We start from the raw sequence: 27659 nt of genomic DNA on the forward strand, positions 1-27659 counted from the left end.
TTTTAACTTTCTGAGCGTGTTTTTAATCCAAACATATCATATCTATATGTTTTTGGAATCAGGAACCGACAAGGAATAAGATGAAAGTGTTTTTAAATTGATTCCGAAAATTTAATTTTGATCATAATTTTTATATTTTTAATTTTCAGAGCTTGTTTTTAATCCAAATATAACATATTTATATGTTTTTGGAATCAGAAAATGATGAAGAATAAGATGAATGTAAATTTGGATCGTTTTATAATTTTTTTTAAATTTTTTTTTACAATTTTCAGATTTTTAATGACCAAAGTCATAAATTAATTTTTAAGCCACCAAGCTGAAATGCAATACCGAAGTCCGGCCTTCGTCGAAGATTGCTTGGCCAAAATTTCAATGAATTTGATTGAAAAATGAAGGTGCCTCAACTTTTACAAAAAGCCGGATATGACGTCATCAAAGGTATTTATCGAAAAAAAGAAAAAAACGTCCGGGGATATCATTCCCAGGAACTCTCATGTAAAATTTCATAAAGATCGGTCCGGTAGTTTGGTCTGAATCGGTCTACACACACTCACACACGCACAGACACACACACACCACGACCCTCGTCTCGATTCCCCCTCTATGTTAAAACATTTAGTCAAAACTTGACTAAATGTAAAAACCATGAGAAATGAGTTGTTAAAATGATAAAATAAGTTACAGTAAAACCTCTGCCAAAAGACCCTCTCATTTAAGATCTTCCTCTGTTCAAAGGCCTTCGTTCCAAAGATTTATTGTGTATGACTCCCTCTTGCATAACACAAATTTTATCCGATTTTAGAAGTTTCTCAAACGGAGGTTTCACAGTACCAGCCTCTGTACAAAGATCTACTATACCTAAACATCACACAAACAAGAAAATTGAATAGTAATATTGTATAGCAAATGTAACTTTGTTTTTGTCTTCCAAAGTACAGACTGTAAGTATGCTGCTGCCCCCCCCCCCCCCCCCCCCCCTGTAAATTTAGCTCCCTCTAAAGACTCCCAATGTCCTCTCTTTTCAGACCTAATTTTCTCAGATTTGTTGCAGTCTTAAAAAAGAGTTTCACGGTATTCCTATTTGAGCCATTTAACAGCGGAACTGCTGACTGACCCGCAGACTGGTGACGGTGAACTCGGCGATCAGCTTAATGACGTCTGAATATTGGTCCACTTTCACCAGCTCCCCAAGCTGGTAGTTGGACTTGAGGCGTGCCAGCAGGCGGCAAAACTCGTGGTAGTTGTTGGGATCTGACAGTCCCTGTTGAACAATCATAGAGAGCATTACTACATCTGTAAATCTGTCTTGGCACTAAAGGAGAGCATTAGATTTCTTGGATTAAAAGTATCAGGGCCTAGCATTGGAAGAAGTGAGTTCAGCTTACAAAGGCGGGGGTCTGGGGGCAGCAGGAGGCCCCCAGTGGGGCCCAGGGTCAAAGCCCCTGGTGGGAGTTCGGGGGGCTATTTGAAGATTTTTGGGTGATTTTTCATCTAAGATGAGCCCTCCCCAAGAAGATTGAGCAACTAAATTATGCCTTCACCAACAAGCAAAACACAGACAGAAAACAAGAAAACAGAATCTTCTGTTATTTGGTCTAAAAGTGCTTACCTTCTTCAAACAAACACAATGTCACAAAATGTCAGCATTGTCACTCCTTGTCTCAAAGTTGTTGAAAACTATACACACTAGGCATGTCTTCAGCACAAATAATGTCCCTCCTTTGCTTGAGTTGAAAATGTTGAAAACTATACACAGAGAACGAATTGAAGTTGTTAAAAACTATACACACTAGAAATGTCTTTAGCAGATCATGCCGTCAGATGATCCTTCTTGGCTTATTGTTTTTGTTTTTTAAAGATTCAAGCTTGAACTGCTTGGCCTTGCTCTTTGAAGTACAGCCATTCCCACTTCCAGGAATACCTGGATTCTTTGTCACTGAATGGCTGACCACGTTCCATGTTCAAGATTGTCACTTCATGACATTGTTTCACAAGTCTAGAGACACAACACACCGGCACAAAGCATGCTCGCGCGATGCCAGAGAAAGTGTGTGCTAAAGCAAACTATCAAACCGATTGAGAATTGAACCGAACGGCGCACAAAACGAAAGCTGAGACTGTTTGGGTACACCGTTTGGGAATAAGAGGTTTTTGCATTTCGGCGTACACCAAATCGAGTTCCGCGTACTGGAGATGTCATTTCGGCGTAAAGTACGCAGAACGGCTTACAATGCTAGGCCCTGAAGTATTCAAGATTGTACCTGACCAATTCCCCCCAAAACAGAGTATGGCTGCCTAAATGGCAGGTAAAAACTGACTGTACACAAAAAAAGCCCACTGGTACAAAAACAACAACCAAAAACCAAGGAAAAAGTACCAGACAAAAAAGCAAACTTGCAAAAACAGTTTCTTCGCTAGTTAACATAAGTTACATTGCTTACAAGTTACACTCCAAAGACTTTCAAATGTAAAACTACAATACATTTGGAAAAAACTGTTTCCTTACCCGAGGGTTTTCCAGAATGGACCTAACACCCAAAACCAGATGGTTGAGGAACTTGGCCCTCTCTGCGTTGTTGAACAACGAACGTCTGACAGACGCTATCTGCACCAGGCATGACAGGGCCTGAAAAAGACAATAACAATGATCATGAATGATGCCTTTTAACCACAAGATAAAAACCCACAGCAGTTAAGTTGCAATGATCTGCAACACTTTTTGTTATAACCCATTCTGTGCACTAAAACAGCCTATACTTCCTTACAATTCACAGCCATACCTTTCTAACACCTCCATCCAAGTAGGAATCCCATCCTCAAGCTGAAACACACACCTGAGCAACACATGTAATCAAACACAAAGAGGAACAAAATAAAAACATTTCAGAATAAAAAGGCTCACCGTGGCAGACAATGAAGGGGGAAGACCACTGTAAAGATCAAAGAACAACTCCAGTGTGCTGACGTCCAGGAAAGCTGTCACAAACAAAACAATTAAAAACCATTAGCCCACCTTGCATAGAGTTTTTGTCTGCCTTTGTTTCCACAAACCAAAGTCTTTCCACCAAAATGCTACTTCGATTTATAAGTGATGGTCCAGTAATTACCAGTTGTCTTATTCAACACTCTATTGTAATTACATTTGTTAGTGTGATTATGCTGCAAACAAGAAAAAAGTTCTCTAGTCTGAATCATTCCGTCTCTCAGGCCTTCTTCTTCTTCTGCTGCTTTCATCAGCTGTTTACTTTCATGGTCCCATGATAGTGATAGTTTTGCGTGCCACACTGACTTTTACCTGCCTCTGAGGTCAATACAGACCTGGGAACCCCTGTTTTGCACTTAGAGTATTCTCAAACAACCTTGGTGTATTTTCAGAAAAATGAGCGTACTCCACAGAGCATTTGAACTTCCATGATTCAAACATGCTTCGCAAGCGTCTGTCGCACCGTTAATTAAGTTTACCAATACATTTAAAACAAATCCTTCTTACAGTGTTTAGTGACAAAAACTGCATTTATGTGTCAAAATACTGGATCGGCTTTGGGATGAGCTTGTCAAGAAAAGTAGTCTAGGAATTTTTTCTTGGCGTATTTTTTTTCTACTGACCGTATTCTAGACAATCAAGCGTAGAAAATACGGCGAAATCGTATGGGTTCCCAGGTCTGTCAATACTTATCACAATCCAGTTATCAAGTGTGGATACAAGTTTCTCACCAGTGCGCCAGCTGGTGGGTATCTGAACAGTGCAGAGGTCATCAGAAGATTCATCTGTAGAGGTGCCGATGAAGTCAAAGGTGAGACAATTGTGACCCAACTGTAGCGTGTGCAGCAGCAGTCCATGCTAAAGAACAGAGAAGGTAACACGCCGTTTCATTAAACATTAATGGCAATGAAGCCAATATGATCTCAAAGCATTCAATTTTGGAAAAAGCTGTCTATCCTGCATAAAACAGACATGCCGCAGCAAACTACCTGGTTCAAATATACATCGCAGGGTTCAGCCTGGGAGAAAAAGACAATGGGACATTTGCCCCACTCAACCAAATTCTGATGGGACATAATCAAATGCAAGAAGCATCAAGCATCCTGGGCAGTACATAAAGGTTTTTGTCCATGCAAAGTGCGCATAGGGTGGTGCAGTGGTACCTCATCTCAGTGCGCCCTTTGACGCGCTGATGGGAATTCCAATGGGACATATTCAGATTTCATGCGCTAATGGCGCAGGGCACACTGTTAAACCAAACCCAGCATTGTAAGAGGTAACCTAACATCAATCAAACGAATTTGTTTTCGCTCACAAGGATTTTGCTTTGAACAGTCATAACCCAGTCACAGCGTGATCAGTTTCACACATGAAGGCAATGTTTTTTTTAGAGAACTTGCACAAAATGTCTCCTAAAGTCTCTTTTGCCAAACATTCACATTGTATTCTCTATCAACAGTTCAGTTTATAAGAGCACAACCAACACCGAGCAATGTCTAGCACAGCTGAACTGTTCTATCTCAGACCTGGTCGCTGTCGGCGAAGTCCAAACCCTTCATGTTTCCAGCAGCAGAACGAAGGAGAGAGCAAGCCAGCTGAAAGATCTCAAACAGCTGTGTGTCTCTAAACGACGACGCAATCTTTCTGTGTTTGGTTAGGGAACGACTGGCTTCAGACTGAAAACAGAGTATTAATATCAAATGAAAAAGAAAAGTTGGATAACAAAGATTGTCCTCACAAGACACTCACATTGTGGGATATCCTACTACTGCTACTCTAGAACCAATAATCAAAATAAAGCATCTTGGTGCAAGAAGCGGTGGTTAGCATACTGAGTGAATATTTGTGGACAGGGTAATTCTATCAGAGAGCTTGATCGCAACGAGACTAAGAAACATTAACTTATTTTCAAACAGAGAAATATTGCACAATCAGATAGTTGACACACCTGTCCCTTCACCCAGCCAATTCACAATCTGCCAGCATGAATCACTGCCGTCTCTTTAATAAATGCAGGACTAGAAGTGAGTTCCAAACACTTCACAAAGCAAAGAAAAATGGTGCACCAGAAAAAGAACATTCACTCTTATTATTACTTGTTAAAAATAAAAGAACAGAAAATTGTCTTTAGATCTGCCTTGCAAATCCCCTGGTCAAGTCTAACAGTAAAAATAATAAAACCTGCAGAAGCTGCAATGGTTGTGTCAGGCTTTCCAGTGTCTTGGTAGATGAAATAACTGGAGAATGTAATAATTACCTCACTAACTTGGTTCATTTCACACACAAGCTGAGACAGAAGCTGCACTCCCACCATGACATGCTGAGTTGAACCACTCTGAAAGAAAACAAGACAGGAGTCTAATATAAACAAAGATAAAAATCACAAAAAATGCTACCAGGAAAAGCATGCTCCTCAGAATCACTGTACTTATGCTGCCTTTAAAAGTCTGATATATAAAATAAGCAATGCCTGAAAACCTTAAAGATTCCACACACAAAAATCCTGTGAAAAATTAATACGTTTGCTATTTCAATGTCTAAAGGTCCCAAAATGAATACCTGTATGAATTTCCCAACATCTGTGACAACATTGCGAAAGATGTACTCGTCCTTGCTGACATCGAACCATCCAAACTTGGTAATCCTTGCAAACAACTGAAAAAGAACAAACACAAATGCAGCCTGCTACTCTGTCAAACGCAACAAACATGCTGTTGGAAGTGAGTATAACTTAAAAGGATTTGAAAAAAGGTAAATGTTACTGCATATCGTTTTGTCAAACCAGCAGTAGATACATGTTTTAATACAAACATGCTAAAGGAGTAAAGCAATGAAACACGGTTTGTTTAGTCTTCAGCACAGACTTCGCGTCGCAACACTACACTGCTGTATACTCTGAGTATAGTAATTATAATTCACTAGTAATACCCGTGCTCTGCACGGGATTTTTTCTTCTTCATTAATTACAGAGTTAATCATGAATAAGCAACAACAAAAACGTGTTCAATGTGCAATGGCACGCGCGTACAGAACAAAATGCCATACATTTATTGGGAGAGACAAAAAAAGGGCACAGTGGTGGATTGGCCATGACTTGTGCAGTGACAACAGTAACATAAACAATATAAAGAAATGCCATACGTATTTAACATTTTAAGGCTTTATCAGCAAAATGAAATCTTGAACTTTAGGGTCCGGCATTATGTGGTTAGTGCTAGGACTGGTTGGTCCGGTGTCAGAATAATGTGACTGGGTGAGACATGAAGCCTGTGCTGCGACTTCTGTCTTGTGTGTGGCGCACGTTATATGTCAAAGCAGCACCGCCCTGATATGGCCCTTCGTGGTCGGCTGGGCGTTAAGCAAACAAACAAACAACAAATTTCTCAAGTGAGAAAACATACATACAAACTTGAGGCACATTAAAACACATAGTCAGGAAGGACCTTCCAGTCCTACACATTACTGTATTTGTAAAAGCTACACTTACTTGAACCAGAGCTTGAGATACAAACTGCTGAAGCTTGGGACGAGTAGCAAGGTAGTTCAGCACATAGTTTCCTGCAAAAAACAAAGGGATGTCATGAAACGTATCACACGGCATGAGTTCAGCAACCTTCTGCTATCCCGTTCCTGTTACAGTCAAACCTGTCTATAACAACCACTGGAAGGACTCACTACACGTGGTCATTACAGACTGCTGGTCGTTATGGAAAGATGAATTAAATAGCAAAACTAAAATCTAAAACAATTGGATCCTTGCGGGTGATCATTATTGGCAGGTGATCGTTATAGAAAGTAGATCATCAGGGCAGGTTCAACCACAGTATAAAGTATTATTTAAAATTACACAGTTCACTCATTCTAGCTGAAAATCTGACCAGCATTGTGCCAGCTCTAGACAACATTTCTGAGAGTAAAACCAGGCCAAAAGAATTCACAATTGAATCTAAAGTTTGACACTTTGTGACTTACTGATTTCCACTCTCTGCTCCAGGGGCAAAGTGATGTTGGCACGACAAACCAGCTTTGTCAGGGTTGTAGCTGCCAAAAGCTGTGCATAAGGTGACTGCAACAGACAAAAACATGCAATGAGTAAATTAACTGATTTCGACTAATATTGTTAGACTGCAATTCAAAACAATTATACTATATTAAATTTTGATTATCAATGTCAACCATATTGTTATTAATCTTGTCTTGTACAGTGCTAAACAACCCTAATAATTTGTTTTAGTTATACAAGATTGTACAATTGTAGACACTCCTCTTTTCTACGCTTTTAGTTTAAATGCAATCACACATGCATACCTTAATTTAAAGCCATATGTACTCGATGACTATACACGCTAATTGCTTTACCAACAGCTGGAGACATGCTAAATTAAGTTCCCTGCAAAATATTGTGGTCTAGGACCCCTTCAATGTTGAGATATGTTAATTTTCATTTTGATCTGGATCGTCCTATTTATAGATTTGCCAACAGAGGTAGCGTTGACGCAAGGGAAATAACTCCGCGTCTTTGTTTACATCCAAAGTTTTTGAGACTCTAAAACAAGCTGTAATGCATGTATATGGCCCGCGCATGGCGACATATCGTCATTACATGGTCTTATGGTGCGTTTGACATCGATTATGGGCAAACTACACTTTGTAAACACGGGAGCGCGTACATATGCCTTTAAAGAACAAAACCAAAACACCAATAACACACAAAAAGGTTCATTTTCACATTTTTGATTTTGGTGTCGTGCCACCTACCCTTCCTTCTGCTAAACAGATACCTATTCGTCTTGCATAAACAGGGGCGGGGATGTAGCTCAGTCGGTAGCGCGCTGGATTTGTATCCAGTTGGCCGCTGTCAGCGTGAGTTCGTCCCCACGTTCGGCAAGAGATTTATTTCTCAGAGTCAACTTTGTGTGCAGACTCTCCTCGGTATCCGAACACCCCCGTGTGTACACGCAAGCACAAGACCAAGTGCGCACGAAAAAGATCCTGTAATCCATGTCAGAGTTCGGTTGGTTATAGAAACACGAAAATACCCAGCAGGCTTCCTCCGAAAACGGCGTATGGCTGCCTAAATGGCGGGGTAAAAAACGGTCATACACGTAAAATTCCACTCGTGCAAAAAACACGAGTGTACGTGGGAGTTTCAGCCCACGAACGCAGAAGAAGAAGTCTTGCATAAAGTGCTGTTATTGTTATTGTTAAACACATAACAGATATTCTATCTACTTTATTATTGGTCACATTATGCAAACAGGTTACAGTTGAACCCCCCTTTTAAGACTCCCTCCTTTTTAACTTAAAGCCTTAATAATTTGTTTCCTCAGACTTTCTGTTCACATCCTCGGCAAAATTACCCTGATTTAAAGACTCCCTACTTTTTAAGACCAGATTTTGTCTGATTTTTGTAGGTCTTAAAAGCGGGATTCCACGGTACAGACCAGGATTAGGTTATTACCCCTGTGGTGACGCCACATACTGCAAGAAGAGTGACCGTTTGAGATCCACTCAGTGAGTCAGTGGGACTGTGAGCCTCACATGGGGCTAACCCAAGTTATTGCCGCAAACAGAATTGTCACTGTCAGTGTCACTCCGAGTTAGCTGATTGCTCTTAGAACAATGCGTTCAAGTTTCACAAGATTATATACATTTTTAAAAAAGCTTGATTTCCAGTTAAAAACAGTAAAATTATTCATCATTTTACATTTTCAAGAACAGTACCACTACCACTGCCTGAACCTTGAATGCAAGATCAACCCAATTTTAGTTCTCTTCTGATCATCCAAACTTAGTCTGGGCAATATCATGCTGCTAGTGCAGTGATTGACACTGACGGTGACACTGATTCTCGGTAGGTGGCAAGTTTCACAGAATTGCATGTCTGCGATAGCAAAAACTTTTGTTCGCTAATATTTAAAAAAAACCGATGTTTATTTCTGTATTTTTCTTTATTTGTGGTGGTTTGTATGTTAACAAAGAGATAGAAAACACAATATGAGTTAATTTAAATAAAAATTGACTTTACAAGAGTGTTGTAAAGTGTGCTATTGTTCAATTTGCGATAGACACGATTTCACGGATTTTTGCATGCTGCGAGAGGCCGTGCAGTAACACGACAAAACCATTTTTTTTCACCTGAAAACTATGTAATTCTTGTAAAAAGGTCTAAATGCGAGGTAATCCACCAACAATTTGATGGGAAGACAAAAATCCTGACTTTGAGTTTGACAGACTTAAGAAGTCAATTTTCCCCAGACCTATCTGTCACTAAAAAATAGGTACTACTTTTGACTATCTAACAAGGCAACACTCAGGACCTGGAAATGACAGCCCACTTCGTCAACATCACGGGCCAAAGAATCTAGACACAGCCATCGTCGAACGCTGAAGAAGAAGAAGAAGACTATCTAACTATTTTCCTGCAAAACCATGTGCAATCATGTCATAAAAGCTTACAAATTGAAGAAATCACAGATATTTCCGTCTCAGGTTGGTTTAAATTATTATTTGATATTTAATTGTGGAAGGTTGATGCCTCGGTCGCAAAAAAAAAAAGATAGCGAAATTTGTTTTAACCTCAGAGTTTCGCTTAGTTCTGCGGCCATTGACTAATTTGCATATATTGCTACGCACGTGCCATGTAAGTAGTTTCGAGCAAGAAGCACTTTCGAAGGCAAGTACGACTTGTTTGCTTGGAAAATTTCCATCTGACAGTGACACCAACGCTAGCAATTAGCACCAACGATAGCGCAATTTTCCATGTATATATTTATTATATATATATATGCTTTCTTTCTTCTTTAATTGATGGATTTTGTCCATCAAAACAACAATCACTCGCGGATGATGAATGGCAGACCGATAACATGTCTTTTGGAAAAAGTTGATCGATCTTTTTGAAATGAAGAGAATCATGCAGGTGAGGGCAAATATCATCAACATAAGCACTTACTATCTCTAACAAAAAATTTTGTTTGTTCTTTGATGATAGTGCGAATGGAAAAAATTGTTCAAGCAATTCCATGTTAAATTTGATATTTTATATATTGTGAGATCGGCCATGTAGTTACTGTGAAACCTGCCTTGTGCTTCACAGTTACTGTGTACTGTTATACTCACGCTGCCTCTCTCCAACAACATCTGACATTTGGCCAGACAATCTGGCGAGTTGGCAAACGACACTAGCGCCTTCTCTGCTTCTGAGCGGACACCGGCATTTGTTGTCTCATACAGTTCCTTGCAAAGATTCTCCAACTGGAGCAATTCCTGCAAGACATAAACAGTAGGAGTAGCATTCTATAGTTATGTAAGCTTTGCATCCACTGAACCTCGCAATTAAATGCCTCAATCAGTGAATTAATATATTACACACTGCTTCTATCATTCTTTCCCCTAGTTTCCCACTGTGAGAGAGTTAACACTGTCTTCATTAAATACAAAATTCTTCTACTTCTAGTTCTAGCACCCCACCCCACAAAACTCAAGTTCACAAAGAAGTTAACCAGCATCAAACAATGTCTGAATAAACAAACCAGTCATATTAATCTGATAATGCCTGCTAATTCAGTAATTGGGTGGCTGAGTTGTCAGTTGACTAGCCTTGTTCATACTGGGTGTGAAATGCTTTTTGCGGTGTTTTGTCAGCAAGGCCATGCGTTTACGTCAACTATTGAGGGTAAATTAATGTTGTAAACGCGTACGCAATGCGAAAAGTGATGTATACAGGCTACTTTTGTAACCTGCTCTGAATGTCGCAGTATGAAATTGTGATTAAGCGTGATTTGTGATGGACGTTTATTTTCTATTTCTATTCTCACCTGGTCGTCGGCCATCTTTGTTTTGTAGTCAGAAACAACTGGCAGATGGCGCTCAATCAAAATCTTTTGACTTGAAAGATTGCCTTTTTTGATTGGTTGGAATGGGAACTAGCTGGGACATCTGACCAATGAAAACTTGCGTTCTAATTTACCGAGGAGGTATTTGTTGACACAGAAGAGTTCTCGATCACATGGATTCTGCTTGTAGCAGACAGCAGTGAACATATGGGCTACTTGTACTATCATTATTGGCATTAGCTGGGTAATTAACAAACACACATTTATGAACGATATTGCTAAGACTGGGTACCGCTAAGACTTGAACACTAGTCAGGCATGTCAGTGTGAATACGTTTTGAAAACGAACTGGCCTTGTGGTCGTTTTCGAACTGCCACAAACAAAATCGAGCCAACTTGGCAAAAATAGCTGTGTCATTTCCAGGCAAGTTCTCCACAGTAACCGTTGAATAAGTTCATGCACCTATGTAAGTTTGAGTTTCCTGCATGCAATCTGTATCTCCAAACGTCCTTTACCGTATCATCCCTGACCTTGCCACTTCACATGGAGTACTGTTGGGTGTGAAATTAGGGCCGTGCTTTTGCATGGAAGACCAAGATTAAGGAGTTATCAAAACAAGAAAACATGAGCAAGAAAGTTACAGACTTACGTGCTGAGGCACAGGGTGAGGAGCAAGCAGCTTCACCACTCCTACCTCTATCACAAAGCAAATTTACTTCGTCAAGCATGGGAAGTATGGAGCTGGTTGGCATCAGAGAACGGAAACCCATGAAGGTTTTGGAGTTTGAATCCCAGTATAGGCAGCCTGATGAGAAGTACTCAGTATTAGAAATAGTGAAGGAACGGATAGTCAAAAAATGCTCCAAATTCAGTTGCAAGCGTATGCTGGTGTCAAACTTCCCGATCCTGTCAGCGCTAAACAAGTACAAGGTTCTGCGAGATCTGCCAAGCGATGTTATAGCTGGTCTCACTGCGGGCATCATGATGATTCCTCAAGGTCTGACTCTCTCTCTCTCTCTCTCTCTCTCTCTCTCTCTCTCTCTCTCTCTATATATATATATATATATATATATATATATATAATCGTTGGCATATTTTTTATTCAAAGCCTTTTTTGGGGGTGCATGGGGGGGAGTCAAGGGAAAATGATTTTATTCATTAGGTTACTGTGAACCTTGCAATTACTTAATTAGATGTACTTAATTACATTTTCTTTCTTCATTATTATTATTGTTATTACAATTACTATTATTATGGCAGTTGTGTGTGTCAGCATAAATGGTATGATTACAAAGTTAATGTTGTGTTAATTGTTTTAAGTTTATTGTTCTATTCTTATGTTAGGATTTATACATTCAATTTTGAATTGGTGTGTTTTATAATAATAATAATAATAAAGATAGCTTATATAGCGCCGCTTCACAAATTTAACTATGCTCCTAGCGCTGTACATCGAGATATAACAATTTCAATAATATAAATACAAAGATGATATTATAATAATACACATTTACAAATATCACTCACGTGCATACATCCTCGTGCACACCACGCGCATACACACTCCCACTCATTAACAAGTGCTTCCATCCCCCTGCCACTGAGATGTTCTTATACCCCCCTGGACAAGCTCACACCATGTCCGTCTCCTCTCTGGACTGTACATACACTCAGCAAGAAAAAGAAAGACTAAATGCAAATTTCATACAGAACCCTATAGCTCAATCAAAGCTGAAGCAACTATACAAAAAAGACACATTCAAACAACAAATCTAACTTCACCTCTAACAGTCTATAAAGATGGCAAGGACAATTTACAAGGATTCGCGAAAAAGGTGCGTTTTAAGGGAACTGCGGAAAGAGTCCTTAGAAGCAGAATGGCGAACGGAGGAAGGGAGAGAATTCCAGACAATGGCAGCCGCAGAAGCAAACGAGCGATTTCCAAAAGAAGGCAAGCTTCGCTCGAGAGTTTCCAGTTTGCGACTGTCAGCGTGTGAGCGGAGGTTGTAGTCAGAGGGATTGTCATATGTGACGAGCAGTTCCTTGAGGTATTTAGGGCCATCTTCAAATTTGGCAGAGAAACAGAAACAAGCAAGCTTGTATCTGATACGAGCGGACACGGTAAGCCAATGAAGGAAACGAAGAAGTGGTGTGACATGATCAAACTTCTTAGAACGATATATCAATTTGGCGGCAGAGTTATCCATGATAACATGAACTTAAGCACATCTCGAGAGCCTAAAATCTGTGGTTTGCTCTATAGAAGGTCTTCTTGTTATTATTATTTAAGTTATTGAGACATCACAGTGCGCTAAGAGATTTATACTACAGAGCAAATCGAGAAAATGAATAATTGAGTTCATTAATCATTTTCAAGATTTGTTCTATAAGTCTCTCAGCGCACTGTGATTGTTTCAATAACGATATTGTCAGAAACTACAAGAGATTAGACCGTTTGACCAGGCACACTTTTCTGCAGGCAAATGTACAGGGTGACCCCCCAAAAAAAGAGTACCCAAACAAAAGTCATAAATTGAACAAAAATAAAGCAATCTTCATTACATTTATTTACACACACAAGTAGCCTATGCATGATTTGCACAGAAAATGTTAGCGTTCTAGCTTGTCTTTCAGGAAAGTTATGCTCATTCTACAGAACATGCTCCAAATGGCCTCCCCCGGATTTAAATCCCCCAGATTTCTATCTTTGGGGGTTCCTGAAAGACAACGTCTACAGGAACAACCCACAGACAATCACAGAACTCAAGAGAGCCATCACAACAACCATTCGCGGAATCTCGCAACAGGAGTGTGTGCGGGTGATTGATAACTTAGCGCGGCGAGTTCAAGTTTGCCTGCAGCGGCGCGGAGGCCATTTGGAGCATGTTCTGTAGAATGAGCATAACTTTCCTGAAAGACAAGCTAGAACGCTAAAATGTTCTGTGCAAATCATGCAGAGGCTACTTGTGTGTGTAAATACATTTGATGAAGATTGCTGTATTTTTGTTCAATTTATGACGTTTTGTTTGGGTACTCTTTTTTTTTGGTCACCCTGTATTACTGTGGACCGATCGAGTTAGATCTACTTTAGTGTGTGTGCAGGATTTTGCCATGACTTGCAAGATTCTCAAAACAGTTGCACATTTCGGAGGTATTGATGGTTTTATCGCTGATCATCCATTTTCCGATTTGAGGACCCTCTGCACCGTTTTATCAATTAGCAATTAATAGTATGAGTTACAGTTATGCTAAATGTACCCGTATAGTTTCACTTTCATACTCAGTTGATTATTGGTAGAAAAACATATTAGAAGTTTTTATGCTCCCAAAAAATAAACAACCCCCACGAAATTGAGTGACGTTCCCTGATGTCAATGTGACACAAAGTTTTGCTCATTCGCAAATTATAATAAAGTTGGCATATTATTTCTTGTAATGTAATGTATAGACACAGATCTGCATTCATCTGGGAGGTTGGTGCTATGATAACATTGTAAGAATGTTTTGAAGCCTCGCCGTTCGCGTTACCTGTTAACATCGTTGATGTCCTGAAATTTATATGGATAAAACGTTCATTTCGATACTGAACTGATACTGTCGTCTGCTGCATGTACGGAGGACAGTCAATCGAATCAGTAGACTTCCAAATGCTGCATTGTCTAGCTCGAAATCTGTCAGAAAAACACTTCTGCTTTTAGCCGCGGGGAATTCTAGGGTCAAGCATTATTTCTATTTACATCGTTGTTGTCCTGAAATATATGCTAAAACTGTTCATTTCAGTACTGAACTGACGTTGTCGTCTGCTACATGTACAAAAGACAGTCAATGGAATCAGTCGACTTCCAATGCTGCATGGTCTAGCTCGAAATCTGTCAGGAAAACACTTCTGCTTTTAGCCGCAGGGAATTTTAAGATCATGCAAGCATTATTTGGTGGAGAAGATAAGCTACAATGATGTCATTAACACGGGGGGATGAAAAGAATCTTTTCAAATCGAAAGAAGGGGCACAGCCTCACTGTGGAATAGGTGTATGTATACGTTTTCTAGAACTGTTAGCGCACTCCAATTAAGAGTGAGCTAACAGTTTTAAGCGCATTGCCAGTGTAGTCAATCAACTGTTTTACATCAGTCATGTGATACCAGTACTTAATGACAATTATTATTTTTACTGTTATTATCCTTGAGTTGAAACAAAAAGTACTTGCTGGAATTTATTTTCTTTTCTTTTTTCTTTTGCAGGCCTTGCATTTGCATATCTGTCGACCCTGGACCCCATCATAGGGCTGTACATCTCACTCTTCTCTTCGCTGACCTACTTTTTGCTGGGTACCGGTCAGCAGGTGTCGTTCGGCTGCATCGCCATCCTGTCCATCATGATGGGCTCTATCCTAGATAAGTATGAGATAAGGCTGCGGCAATCTGCCGGTGTGGAATCCTGTGGCACGTTTCTAACCACCACCACCCTGCCATCACCACTTGTCAACGGGACAACGTCATTTTCCACTGCAGTTACCACCAGTGAAAACACTTCCTTTTCAAGCCCTGGCGTGGACTGGTCAAACACTACGGCATCCCCTCTTGACTTTCTGGATCCTGCAATTATTCAGGAGAAGAAGCTGCAGCTGGCAGGGGGTGTCACTTTACTGTGTGGTATAATCTTTGTCATTCTGGGAAAGATCGGTCTGGGGAAGGTGACAGTCTTTATGTCGGATTCTATGGTCACAGGCGTGACTGTAGGAGCAGCCTTCCATGTTGGCAGCAGTCAGTTGAAGACCATATTTGGACTAAGCTTCCTTCCTCGAGAGAGCGGTGTTTTCAAACTGCTGAAGCTGTGGTACTCCATTCTAAAAAACATTCATCACTCCAATCTGGCGTCCATCATTGCAGCTGTCATCTGCATCCTCATCATCTACCTGGTGAAACGATTCATCAATGAGAAGTATAAAGACAAGTTGAGAGCCCCTGTGCCTATAGAACTGATCGTGATGATGCTTGCCACTGTCATTACCTACTATGCCAGCCTTCATGACAAGTTTAACATCAGCATTGTCAAAAACGTTCCTGTTGGTGTGCCTACCCCTCGCATTCCTGACATGAGTCTGGGTGTGGAATACCTTGGAGATGGTCTGGTTATCATCATCGTGGCCTTCGCCCAGACTGTTTCTGTAGCCAAGCTGATGGGTATGAAGCATAACTACGCTGTGGATTCCAGCCAAGAGATGTATGCAGTCGGCATGGTCAACATAGTCTGTGCTATCTTTTCGGGTTACATCTCTGGGGCATCTGTGTCTCGTTCAATGGTCCAGGATGGCGCAGGCGGCAAAACACAGATCGCCTCCCTGTTTGCAGCAGCTCTGGTTCTGCTGGTGATGCTCTTTATAGGACCGTACTTCTACTATGTCCCTAAGATAGCGCTGTCAGCCATTATCATCGTCAGCTTGAGGTCTTTGATGCTGAAGCTGCTGACCATCCCTGAAATGTGGCGCAAGTCTAAGGTGGACTGCATGGTGTTTGTCATCACTGTGGCTGCCTCGGTCATCCTTGATGCTGACCTGGGCCTGCTGGTTGGCGTGGGGGTGTCCGTCCTGCTCATCCTCTTCCAGGCAATGCGGTCATCTGTGGACATGACCACTCACATAGCCCTGGGCGAGCAGGGCGTGTGGAAGTCCAAGGACAAGTATTACGGGGGTGAGGATGTGGCCGGTGTCAAGGTCGTCAGGATCAACAGCCCACTGTACTTCTTCAATGCTGAAATCACCACCAATGCCATTTTCAGGAAGACCAACCTTAACCCGCTCAAAGTGAAGAAGGAGTGTTTCGAGTCTGAAGTCAAGCCTGACAAGTCTGAAGCCGCAAGTAAAGCTGATGCTGGGTCAAAGGACGTGGGCAAAGACAAGATAATCATTGATACTTTACCCCCAAACCATGGCAGGCACAACGGGGATCTAACAGCTGTTGATGCCGAGAAAGGCGATGCTCAGAACGGAAACGGTTCTGCAGTGGATGAAGCTAAAGGCCACACAAACAGTACCCATGAGGTGCCGCAACTCGCATCCAGCAACGCTCCCGTTCAAGCTCCAATCCGTGAAGTTCCTTTCAGCACTCTCATTCTCGATCTCTCTGGCGTGTCTTTCGTCGACTTGATGGGAGTGAAGGCGTTGGAGTTCCTGATTGTTAAGTATGGCAGTGTGGGCGTGGATGTCCTTGTTACCAACGTATGTGAAAACTGCTTGGATACCCTGAAGAAGTGTGGTTTCATGGCCAAACAAGGAGACCGTGTGTTTCTCACCAATGAAACTGCATTTGCTTTCAAACAGTTTCCTGAAACTCTACAGATAACTGAAAATACCAAACTCTAACGTCAAACAACTCACTGCTCAAGGAACGAACTTGTTGATTTATCACCATTTTTCAGGGGTACTCAGAGTTGCAGCCATCGAAAATACTTTCATGTGTAATGGATAATTAAGATGCAGAAAGCATGTCAAAGTTGTTTAGCTTTATGTCAAAGTGATTAAATGCATCTTTTTCAGTCATGCAGTATATTAAATTTTCAGGGATAGCGTTACCTGTAAATTTCTCTTACTTTACTGGAAAAAATCAGAAAAATACTAGAGAAGCTTGCCGGTTGACATTTTGTCTGACATATAATGTAATGTAATCAGTTGATTTGAGCATTTGGTATGACAGGGTGACCAGTTTTTGTGATAGTCTGGGTTTGTTCTTGTATAGATTTGCTGGGTTTGAAATTCGCTAGCGTGATCACAGCACTATCTGTTTCTTTCCGTTTTATTGATTTTGATTGATTATCACTTGCATTTCCAGACAATGTAAAAAACAAATGTAACCACAGAAGCCAGAAGGCAATATTTATTATTTCCCAGGGAGTTACAAAACCAATAATTTTGGGACAATATATTATAATATGTTAAGCAGTGATGTATTACTGTAGATTTATTTCAGCCAGGAACCCATGTATTTATTTGTTTGTTTGTTTGCTTAAAGGCACAGTAAGCCTCCCGTAAACCATCACAGAGCTCCCCGAGCGTCTACATACAGTACAAGCATACTTCCATTTAAACGCTCACCGAACGGGAACATCCTGGCTGCTTTCTGTCGAGCGTGAGAAATTTTCAAAGAATTTATTTTCGTGGACTTGGGCTGCTACAACAATGGCGCCTCGTTTTGGTGCTGGACGGCTGTTATGATACCGGAAATCACGCCCGTACAGTAACTGTAAGCCTCCCGTAAACCATCACAGATACTGTCAGGCTTTTACACACAGTACAAACACCCTTCCATTTGAACGCTCACCAAACGGGAACATCCTAGGTGCCCTACGTAAAGAGCGAGCAATTTTTAAAGAATTAATTTTGCAGATTGTCTCGAACACTTTTAATTTGGACTCATCCTGAACTCAGGTCAAACATGAGTTACTTCCCTTCGGGTCTCATTCTATCGATGTAAACTGGCGATAGCCGTGAATCGATGATTATCAAAATGTTTTTGGACCGTGGTGCATTTTTGCGCTAGACCTAACTTTTGAAATCTAAATAATAAATTGACAGCTTGTTACACAAACATTCTTTAATCATAAAAGAATTCTTTTTTATCAAAACAAGATCAGTACAATTCGAAGTTGTGAAAGTTTGAAAAAAGAAAAGCCCGGAAGCAGTGTCACGCAAGGGTCGTAGCAGACGACGGTTTATCATGCATATCGCCGTTCCTCTCAACAGTCAAAAGCCATCGCTAGAGTTCTTGTGAACCACAGCCGTTTGTTTCGTGCATAAAAACGTGCTATTGTAAATAAGCTCACATCGAGTCGCATTCAAATAACTAACTGACGACTACATTGTGAAAAAGGGAAACTGGATCACACGGATTCACGATGGCTCAGGGGTAAGATAAACCACGCAAAAATAAATTATTTGAAAATTGTTCGCTCTTTACGGAGGGCACCTAGGATGTTCTCAATCGGTGAGTGTTTAAATGAAAGTGTGTTTGTACTGTGTGTAAAAGCCTGACCGTATCTGTGATGGTTTACGGGAGGCTTACTGTGCCTTTAACGCCCAGCCGACCACGAAGGGCCATATCAGGGCGGTGCTGCTTTGACATTTAACGTGCGCCACACACAAGACAGAAGTCGCAGCACAGGCTTCATGTCTCACCCAGTCACATTATTCTGACACCGGACCAACCAGTCCTAGCACTGACCCCATAATGCCAGACGCCGGGCGGAGCAGCCACTAGATTGGCAATTTTAAAGTCTTAGGTATGACCCGGCCGGGGTTCGAACCCACGACCTCCCGCTCACTGGGCGGACGCCTTACCACTAGGCCACCGTGTTGCGGTAACCCATGTATTGGATGTTCAAAATTTACCGTACCAATTAGCTGTTTTGAGAAATGTTATGCTCCAAACTGAACTGAAGATTGGAAAGGCAATATTACATGTACAATGTAATATTTTAAGTCTACATTTTAACCTTCGTCGTGCTTCCTGGGTTACTTGGATGACCCAGAGCCTCACAAAAGTGTCAGTACTGTATCTCTAAAACTATTGGGAGTTTTTGGTTCAGACTTCATGTAATCCTCAAACACCATAGGACCCTCCCGCCGACCACTTTCTGAAGGATTATCTTTGTAAATTACTCAATAAACAATGACGTAATTTGAACTGTGCAGTCCGGATGACGTGGCTCGTAGGCGACGCATATGGAATTAAAGAAGGAATGTTCGATGTTTATCCCTATCCAGATGGCATTGGTCGTGTACAGCCCATGCTCTGCATTCGATGTTTATCCCTATCCAGATGGCATTGGTCGTGTACAGCCCATGCTCTGCATTCGATGTTTATCCCTATCCAGATGGCATTGGTCGTGTACAGCCCATGCTCTGCATTCGGATGTCTTGAAGGACCCATACTTTTTACGTTGAATCCTCTTTAAAAGTATGGGTCGTACAAGACTCACATGATGCACATCATCCGGACAATGTAGTCCAGACTGTGATAAAGGTTTTATCTCTTCTTCTTCTTCCATGGGCTGAAACTCCCACGTTCACTCATGTTTTTGCACATGTGGATTTTTACGTGTGTGACTGTTTTTGCCCAGCCGGGTAGCATACGCCGATTTCTGGGGAGGCATGCTGGGTATTTTCATCTTTCTATAACCCGCCGAGTTCTGACATGGATTACAGTTGAAGGTGAAATGGCCCAGTCGCACCGTGACGATTAAGCCAGCGCATACCGACGTATCAACATTTCCCTGAAACGCTGGCACACGCTGAACTATCAATGTTTTGTTTCAGTTTTTGGCGTATACATAGCGTATTCATAATGAGTTGGACGTATACATACGTGATAGCAACTTATACACTACTCACAAAAAGTTAAGGATCACTATAAAAAAACAGGTGCTCAATAAAATCAGTTCGCTACTGTTATTTATTTCTCAGTCAAACCAAAATTGTTATGAATTCTTGTTTAGCTGTAAGTGGGCGATGTTGTGTTAGTGGGAAAATTGCACGGGATTCTCTACTACTGAGCTTGGAAGCAAAAGACAAAGCGGAAACTTGCGAAAAAGGACCTTGTTTTGGACCGTTCAGCCCGAACACATTGCACAAGCCACATGGAAAAACCATTATGCACGTGCAAGCACTGCTGTTTATGTGTGAGATGCTGTCACTTGCTTGGCTTTTTGAGATGACATACCACCAGTATTAGGCAATATCTGACAATGCCTCCACGACGAAAATTGAACGAGTTTGAGAGGGGACGAGCTGTTGCATGGTTCCAAGATGGTGTCCCTAAGCGAGAAGTGGCCAGGCGACTTCACGTGTCCATCTCGGTCATTGTCAGACTGATTCAACGTTTCTCAGCCACTGGGAGGGTCCAGAAAAGACGCAGACCTGGGCGACCAAAGAAGACAACTCCACGTGAAGATCGTCTCATTGAACGACTAGCCTTGCAAACAAGAACAGCCTCTTCCAGCATTATTCGAAGGCAGCTGAGGGTGGCTACTAACACCAAGATCAGCCAGCAGACCATACGGAATCGCCTTCATGGGTTTAACCTCCGTTCTCGTCGCCGAGCTGTACGGCCACGCTTAACTCCAGCCCATAGGGCAGCACGCCGCGCCTTCTGCAGACGTCACGTGAGGTGGACACGTCAGCAACGGTCCCAGGTCCTGTTCAGTGATGAATCACGCTTCACCCTGAACCACAACGACGACCGACTTAGGGTCTGGAGGCGCCAAGGGGAACGCTACATTGACGCCACTGTCCAAGAAAATGTGGCCTTTGGTGGAGGTTCTGTAATGGTCTGGGGGGCCTTCAGCTTTCACCACAGAACACCCTTGTTTCATGTAAAGGGTAACCTGACTGGCCTCCGATACCGGGATGAGATCCTTCGACCGCTGGCTGTGCCTACACTGCAGCAGATGTGACCACAGGCTTTCTACCAGGATGACAGCGCTCGCCCCCACAGGGCAAGGGTGGTCAACGACTTCCTGCAGCAGTCTGGAGTCAACAGAATGGAGTGGCCAGCATGCAGTCCCGATCTCAACCCGATTGAGAACCTCTGGGATGAGTTGGATTACAAAGTGAGGAGCAACCACCCCCCTCCCAGGGATGTCCAGCACCTCTACCAGATGCTGCAGGATGAGTGGCAGGCGCTTCCACAAGGATCTTCACCACCCTGGTCAACTCTATGAGGACTCGCTGCGTCGAGTGCCAGAACAGCCAGGGCGGTTACACGCATTGCTGAACTTTTGGGAGCATCTGAATGCCATGTGTTGTGATTTCAACGACTTTGTGAAATTAATTTTCGATACGTACACACTTTGATAAAATGTACAGACCAAATGATTGCTCGAAATTGAAGGAAATGTTGTATTGCTATCACTAAAGCATTGAATTAAACGTTTGCCAAATACCAACGCATTGGCTTTCTTATTTGGAAAGTTATGAGTTTGTGTGCAAGTGATCCTTAACTTTTTGTGAGTAGCTTATATATAGAAGGTTTCGATAACTTATACCAACAAATGCTTAGCGTGTTGCCGGCGTTCACAACTTATGTCAAACTATAGTCTGACTTATGCATAGCACGCAGCAGCGTGTTCAAGCCTATAAAAAGGCTGCCGCTTGACGATTCAAATCACAACTGCACTAGACATTGCAGTATCAACATCACTGTCATGCCGAAGAAAACTTCACAGAGTCTTGAGGAGTACTGATGGGTGCCTCCTGCAAACCCCATTTTTATATATATACTAATTCCCCTTAACGCTGCCAATTCGCCATTATACGGTAGCTGTAAGTAAGAAACACGTTCAGCAAGTTCTGTGGTCGTCCGGAACACATCCAATTCATCTACATACTTTGATATGCATTGGAGACTAGTTGGACACAGGTTCAAAGCACGTTACTCCTAGGTTAGAAATAAGTGTTGGGTATGCTAGACATTATCTTCATGTATGTCGACTGATGAGTAACTTACAAGTAACATGTGTCAACGATCGCATAACTTGCCTACAACTTATACGCTTGCAATTGCATATACAACATTTTTCCACGACCTCGCCGTACTACGACGTATACTGGCGTACTTCTGCGTGCTCTTAACTTATACAAAACTTACCCATAACTTATCGGACGTAGGCCAGCGTATTCACCAAATTTTTCATACATCGGCATACGCCGGCTGAATCGTGGAGGTGTGATAGAGCCATAAAAGGTGAATGCCTTAGTTTGTCTCTTTTTTTCAAATGCAAGTTTTATCACTTTCCCTGGGAAATCCTTCAATTCATATCATTTGTCCAATTTTGTCTTTTTATGTTATTTTCTTCTTTTAACGTACTGAAATGACTTAATTGTGTGTGTTTTTCTGGTATGTTTTGAAATTGGGAACATGGGAAAATTGTTTTGTAAAATTATTGCTTGCTTGTTCGTCTGTCGTTTTGGTTGCGTGCTTGCTTTTATTCAGCATGAAACAGTGTATTGTAATGTATAAGAAACATTTTTTGTTTGATATTTGATACAATTGCTGCGATACTTTATTTTTTTTTTTTTTTTTTTCAAGTTTACATTATGTGTGTGCCTGGTGGATATACATGTATGGGCTTTGTTCATTATTTGTTGCTGTATCTGGAACAGGCTTCATGACTATGGTTAGTGTCTTTGTTTTTTTAAGAACAGTGGTACATGTACCCGCAATGAAAGGATTCCCTGTGGACCAGCCAAAAGTGTCCTTGAAATTGCAGATGTTCTATCATGACAGGAACATTTTAAGTCAAGTTGATAAAAAGGGACTACAGCAGTGGTCCTCGATGCTCACCAGCATATCGTAAGAGGCGACTAACGGATTCTGTTTCTCTTTTTACCCTTGTTAAGTGTTTCTTGTATAGAATATAGTCCATTTTTGTAAAGATTTTAGTCAAGCAGTATGTAAGAAATGTTAAGTCCTTTGTACTGGAAACTTGCATTCTCCCAGTAAGGTAATACATTGTACTACGTTGCAAGCCCCTGGAGCAAATTTTTGATTAGTGCTTTTGTGAACAAGAAACAATTGACAAGTGGCTCTATCCCATCTCCCCCCTTTCCCCGTCGCGATAGAACCTTCGTGGTTGAAAACGACGTTAAACACCAAATAAAGAAAGAAAGAAAGCAGTGGTCCTTTATTTTATTGGGAGGTGACTCCTCTCATCACAAGGGCCATGCATTGCAGGTACCACTGTTTTTGTTCTGCAATAACACTAGTATATATATGGTCAGTGTCAAAATAATGTTCATAACACGGTTTTAATTTAAAGTGTACTTATTTATTTACTGTACTGCATAAACTACATACCCCCCGCGGGTTAGGGGGAAGAATTTACCCGATGCTCCCCATCATGTCGTAAGAGGCGACTAACGGATTCTGTTTCTCCTTTTACCCTTGTTAAGTGTTTCTTGTATAGAATATACTTTATATAGTCAATGTTTGTAAAGATTTTAGTCAAGCAGTATGTAAGAAATGTTAAGTCCGGGATTCGGCTAGCGACAGCCGCTGCGAGAGGTCACGGTTTTTTGCTCGCTCCGCAACACGCTGAATCAGAGACCGGTGTTTTCGTTTTTGTGCGCTCTCCCGTTACGGAAAATGGAAGCGGTACTGCCGGTCTTTCTAAGAAAGAGAGATGTAGTTCGCAGTGAGGAGGACGTGGTAACAGGTTTGGAATTGTGTGTGGCAGCAGAGAGGACCGCTGGTCGGGGCTCCATTACAGGCGCTCAGGACATCCGTGGCTTATGGCGGATATACCCGACTACGCAAGCAGCCAGAAATGAGTTGCTCATCAAAGGTATGAATGTTCGCAACTGTACATTGCAAGTGTCTCACACTAACCCCTTCATTCTGCGTGATGATTCTGGAACCGAAGAGCCGTCAACAAAACTGTGGGTATCAGATATTCCCATTTCAGTGGCAAACAGTGAAATTGAACACTCTATCGTGAAGACAGGCTGTGAGCTAAGATCGGCCATTAAACTTGAGTGTTACAGAGACAAAGACAACAAGCTAACAAGGTTTCAGACAGGGAGGAGGTTCGTTTTCATAACCGTCCCCAAAACACCCCTTGAGAAAACACTCGCTGTTGCCGGGTTTCAGGCAAAGATCTACCATAGGGAACAGAAGACAGTGAGAAAAGATATTGTATGTTCAAAATGCCTGCAAACCAACCACCATGTCTCTGTGTGTGAAAATGATGTGGTGTGCCTTGCTTGCAAGTTGGCGGGGCATAAGCGTGGGGACAGTGTCTGTGCTTTCTCCGGAAACAACACAGTGCAGAACATGACAGGACAAGACACAGACAAACAGACGAACGCACAGACGAACGCACTGACGGTAGTGGAGGCTCAGTCTTCCATTGACACTAGTGCAGCCACACATGACGGCGCGCTGCACGTGCCAAGCGTTAGCAAAACTGACAAAGACGAACATGGTACAGACAAAACAAAGGGGAAGGGAGGTGGAGGTAAACAGGTGTTGTCAAGAGGGAGAAAAGAGCAGAAAACACCAGTCGACAGGAGACAGCTCACCCTATCCATGAGTATGCACCGCGTGGAGCACGGGAGACAGCGATCAACAACACCTAAGCGTCGCCTTTCTGGAGAGAAGGACCGCTCACCCGTGGACAAGTTTCCAAGGCGTGATAAAACAGACAGTGACAACGGAGAAGAACAGGGGGAGGGAGAGGGATGGGTAGAAGGTGAAGGAGAGGTACCTGATGAAAGAGAGAGGTGGGGATAACGGGTTGTCAGTGTCAGGACTTGGATTTCGATTTTGGACTGGATTACGGACGAGCCCTTTGATCACGATTTTGGTATTTAGTCTGTGTAGACTTGATATGACTACGTTCACTACCAACGTATCATGCCCTAATGGCGAGTAAACTGCGTGTATGTTCGTTGAATTGTAGAGGACTGAGAAACAAATGGAAAAGAACAACGTTGTTTAAATTTTTGAGAGAAAAAAAGTTTGATATTATTTGTTTGCAAGAAACACACATAAGTTGTAAAGATGTAATATTGTGGGAAAAACAATGGGGAGGGGAAGTATTTGCACAAGCTGGAACATGTTACAGTAAGGGTGAGGTCATTTTGACGTCAAAACATTTTGATGGAAAAATTGAATTAGTAAAAAAACAAGAACGGGTTGTTGTTATCTCTGTAGAATACAGAAAACAGTGCATTAATATTATAAATGTGTATGCTCCAAATGAATCAAATGAGAAAATGGCATTTTTCCATTCTATTAGAAATATTGTGGATGAACTTGAAACCGACCAGTTTATCTTATGTGGTGATTTTAACTGTGTGGTCAACAATGAACTTGACATTATTTCTGGCCGGCCTCATAGTAACAGAGAAATTGAAGTTTTCACAGATTTAACCAATACCTTAACTGACATATGGAGATACTTTCATGATGATGAAAAAGATTTTACCTGGAACAGATTTAACCCCTTTGTTGCCAGGCGTCTTGATTATTGTTTTGTATCTAGAGGAGTGTTGTTATCGTGTGTATCAGCAGATCATATTTGTGTTCCAAGTTCAGATCACAAAGCTGTTGTTGTCGAAATGAATGACAAGGATTTTATTAGAGGTCCAGGTTACTGGCGGTTCAACAACAGTTATTTGAAAAATCAACATTTTCTGGAACAAATGAATTCACTTCTGGATGTTTTGGTTGAAGAAGCCGAGAATGATGCCTCAGCAATAAACAGATGGGAATTGGCAAAAGTACAGATAAGAAATTTCTGCATTGAATTTGGTAAAAAACAGTCGTGTAATAGGAAAAATGAAGAAATCAGGTTACAAACCCGCCTAAGAGAACTGGAAAGATTATTGATTGATAAGATTGAAAATAATGGGTTGCAAACAGAATTACTAAAATTGAAACAAAAGTTAGAATTATTAGAACTAGAAAAAGCAAGGGGTGCACAGGTTAGAGCTAGGGTGAAGTGGATAGAAGAGGGGGAAAAAAACACAAATTTTTTTTGTAACTTAGAAAAAAGACAAAAGAAGAAAAACATTATGTCACGCCTCAGCACTTTAGCGGGTGAAACAATAACCGACCAGAAATTGATTTTACAAGAACAAAAAGAATATTACACACTTTTGTATAGTCTGAAAACTGATTCTGAAAATACGGTAAAAGATAGTTTGGAATTTTTGTCGCAAGAATTTGTTCCACGCCTTAGTGAAGAACAGTCACGTTTATGTGAGGGGTTAGTAAATCCCGCAGAAGCAGCCAACGCTCTGTGTAGCATGAAAAATGGCTCGGCCCCCGGGGTTGATGGAATCTCTATTGATTTCATGAAAGTATTTTGGAGCAAGATAAGCAGATTGCTTGTTGATTCATTTAATGAATCATTTGAAAGGGAAGAGTTATCATATACGCAAAATCAAGGGGTGATAATATTGTTGCATAAAGGAAAAGATTTGGATAGAGAACGATTAAGTAATTGGAGACCAATTACTTTAACTAATACTGATTATAAGATTCTAGCTAAAGTTTTGGCAAGAAGAATGGGTTTAGTAATTAATGAACTAATCAGTGTAGATCAGGTTGGTTACCTAAAAGACAGAAATATATCAACAGTGATTAGAACGATTGACGATGCGGTTAATTACTTTAATGTTAGTGGAAAGGCGGGTTATCTGCTTGCCCTGGATTTTAAAAAAGCTTTCGACAGTATATCAAAGTCACTACTTCTTAATGTTTTTGACAGATTTGGATTTGGATCTAGTTTTAAAAAGTGGGTGGAGATTTTGATAAAAGGTACTACAAGCTGTATAAATCATGGAGGTTGGTTATCGGAGAGTTTTAACGTATTTAGTGGAATTCGACAAGGTTGCCCGTTTTCGCCGTTGGCTTTCGTCTTGGCGGTAGAACTGTTGGCGATTAAGATAAGAAACAGCCCTATAGTTGGAATAATTACACCGAACATGATTAATCAGGATGGTACGGTCATAAAGATAAAACAAATGGCAGATGATACAACCCTGTTTTTAAAAAACCGAGATGATGCTAACATGGCAATGAACATATTGAACCAATTTAGCAAAGTCTCAGGGCTACAATTAAACTTAGATAAAACGAAAGCTTTAAGAATGGGGAGAGAACCAACGGAACCTAATCTGCCTTTCCACGTTGTTAAGGAGATTAAAATTTTAGGGATTAAATTTAGTAGTTGTAAAATGGCAAAAGACATCGAGGAAAACTGGAAATTCAAAATGGAGAGTCTTGATGCCATGATTAAACAGTGGAGTAAAAGAGATCTCAGTATACAGGGAAAAA

General features: G+C 41.3%; 2 protein-coding genes across 2 annotated transcripts in view; one reads left to right on the forward strand and one right to left on the reverse strand.

Annotated features, from left to right (window-relative positions):
- Window positions 1–10862, reverse strand: part of LOC138981141 (exportin-7-like) — a 45342-nt gene extending 34480 nt beyond the window's left edge. The window contains exons 1-11 of the mRNA XM_070353979.1: window positions 10807–10862; window positions 10109–10255; window positions 6959–7052; window positions 6474–6544; window positions 5546–5641; window positions 5244–5321; window positions 4513–4662; window positions 3718–3844; window positions 2906–2979; window positions 2510–2629; window positions 1118–1264 (exon numbers count right to left, since the gene is read on the reverse strand). Coding sequence (XP_070210080.1) covers window positions 1118–1264; window positions 2510–2629; window positions 2906–2979; window positions 3718–3844; window positions 4513–4662; window positions 5244–5321; window positions 5546–5641; window positions 6474–6544; window positions 6959–7052; window positions 10109–10255; window positions 10807–10821 — 1119 coding nt within the window. The 5' untranslated portion in view covers window positions 10822–10862. The remainder of the gene's footprint in view (window positions 1–1117; window positions 1265–2509; window positions 2630–2905; window positions 2980–3717; window positions 3845–4512; window positions 4663–5243; window positions 5322–5545; window positions 5642–6473; window positions 6545–6958; window positions 7053–10108; window positions 10256–10806) is intronic.
- Window positions 10863–11010: 148 nt separating this feature from the next.
- On the forward strand, window positions 11011–21287 carry LOC138981143 (sulfate transporter-like). The gene is made up of 2 exons (XM_070353981.1): window positions 11011–11822; window positions 15066–21287. Exons 1-2 carry the CDS (start codon window positions 11450–11452, stop codon window positions 17183–17185), a joined length of 2493 nt encoding a protein of 830 aa, XP_070210082.1. The 5' UTR covers window positions 11011–11449; the 3' UTR covers window positions 17186–21287.
- Window positions 21288–27659: the final 6372 nt, after the last annotated feature.

This window comes from Littorina saxatilis, linkage group LG12 (genome assembly GCF_037325665.1).
Source record: "Littorina saxatilis isolate snail1 linkage group LG12, US_GU_Lsax_2.0, whole genome shotgun sequence".
NCBI lineage: Eukaryota > Metazoa > Mollusca > Gastropoda > Littorinimorpha > Littorinidae > Littorina > Littorina saxatilis.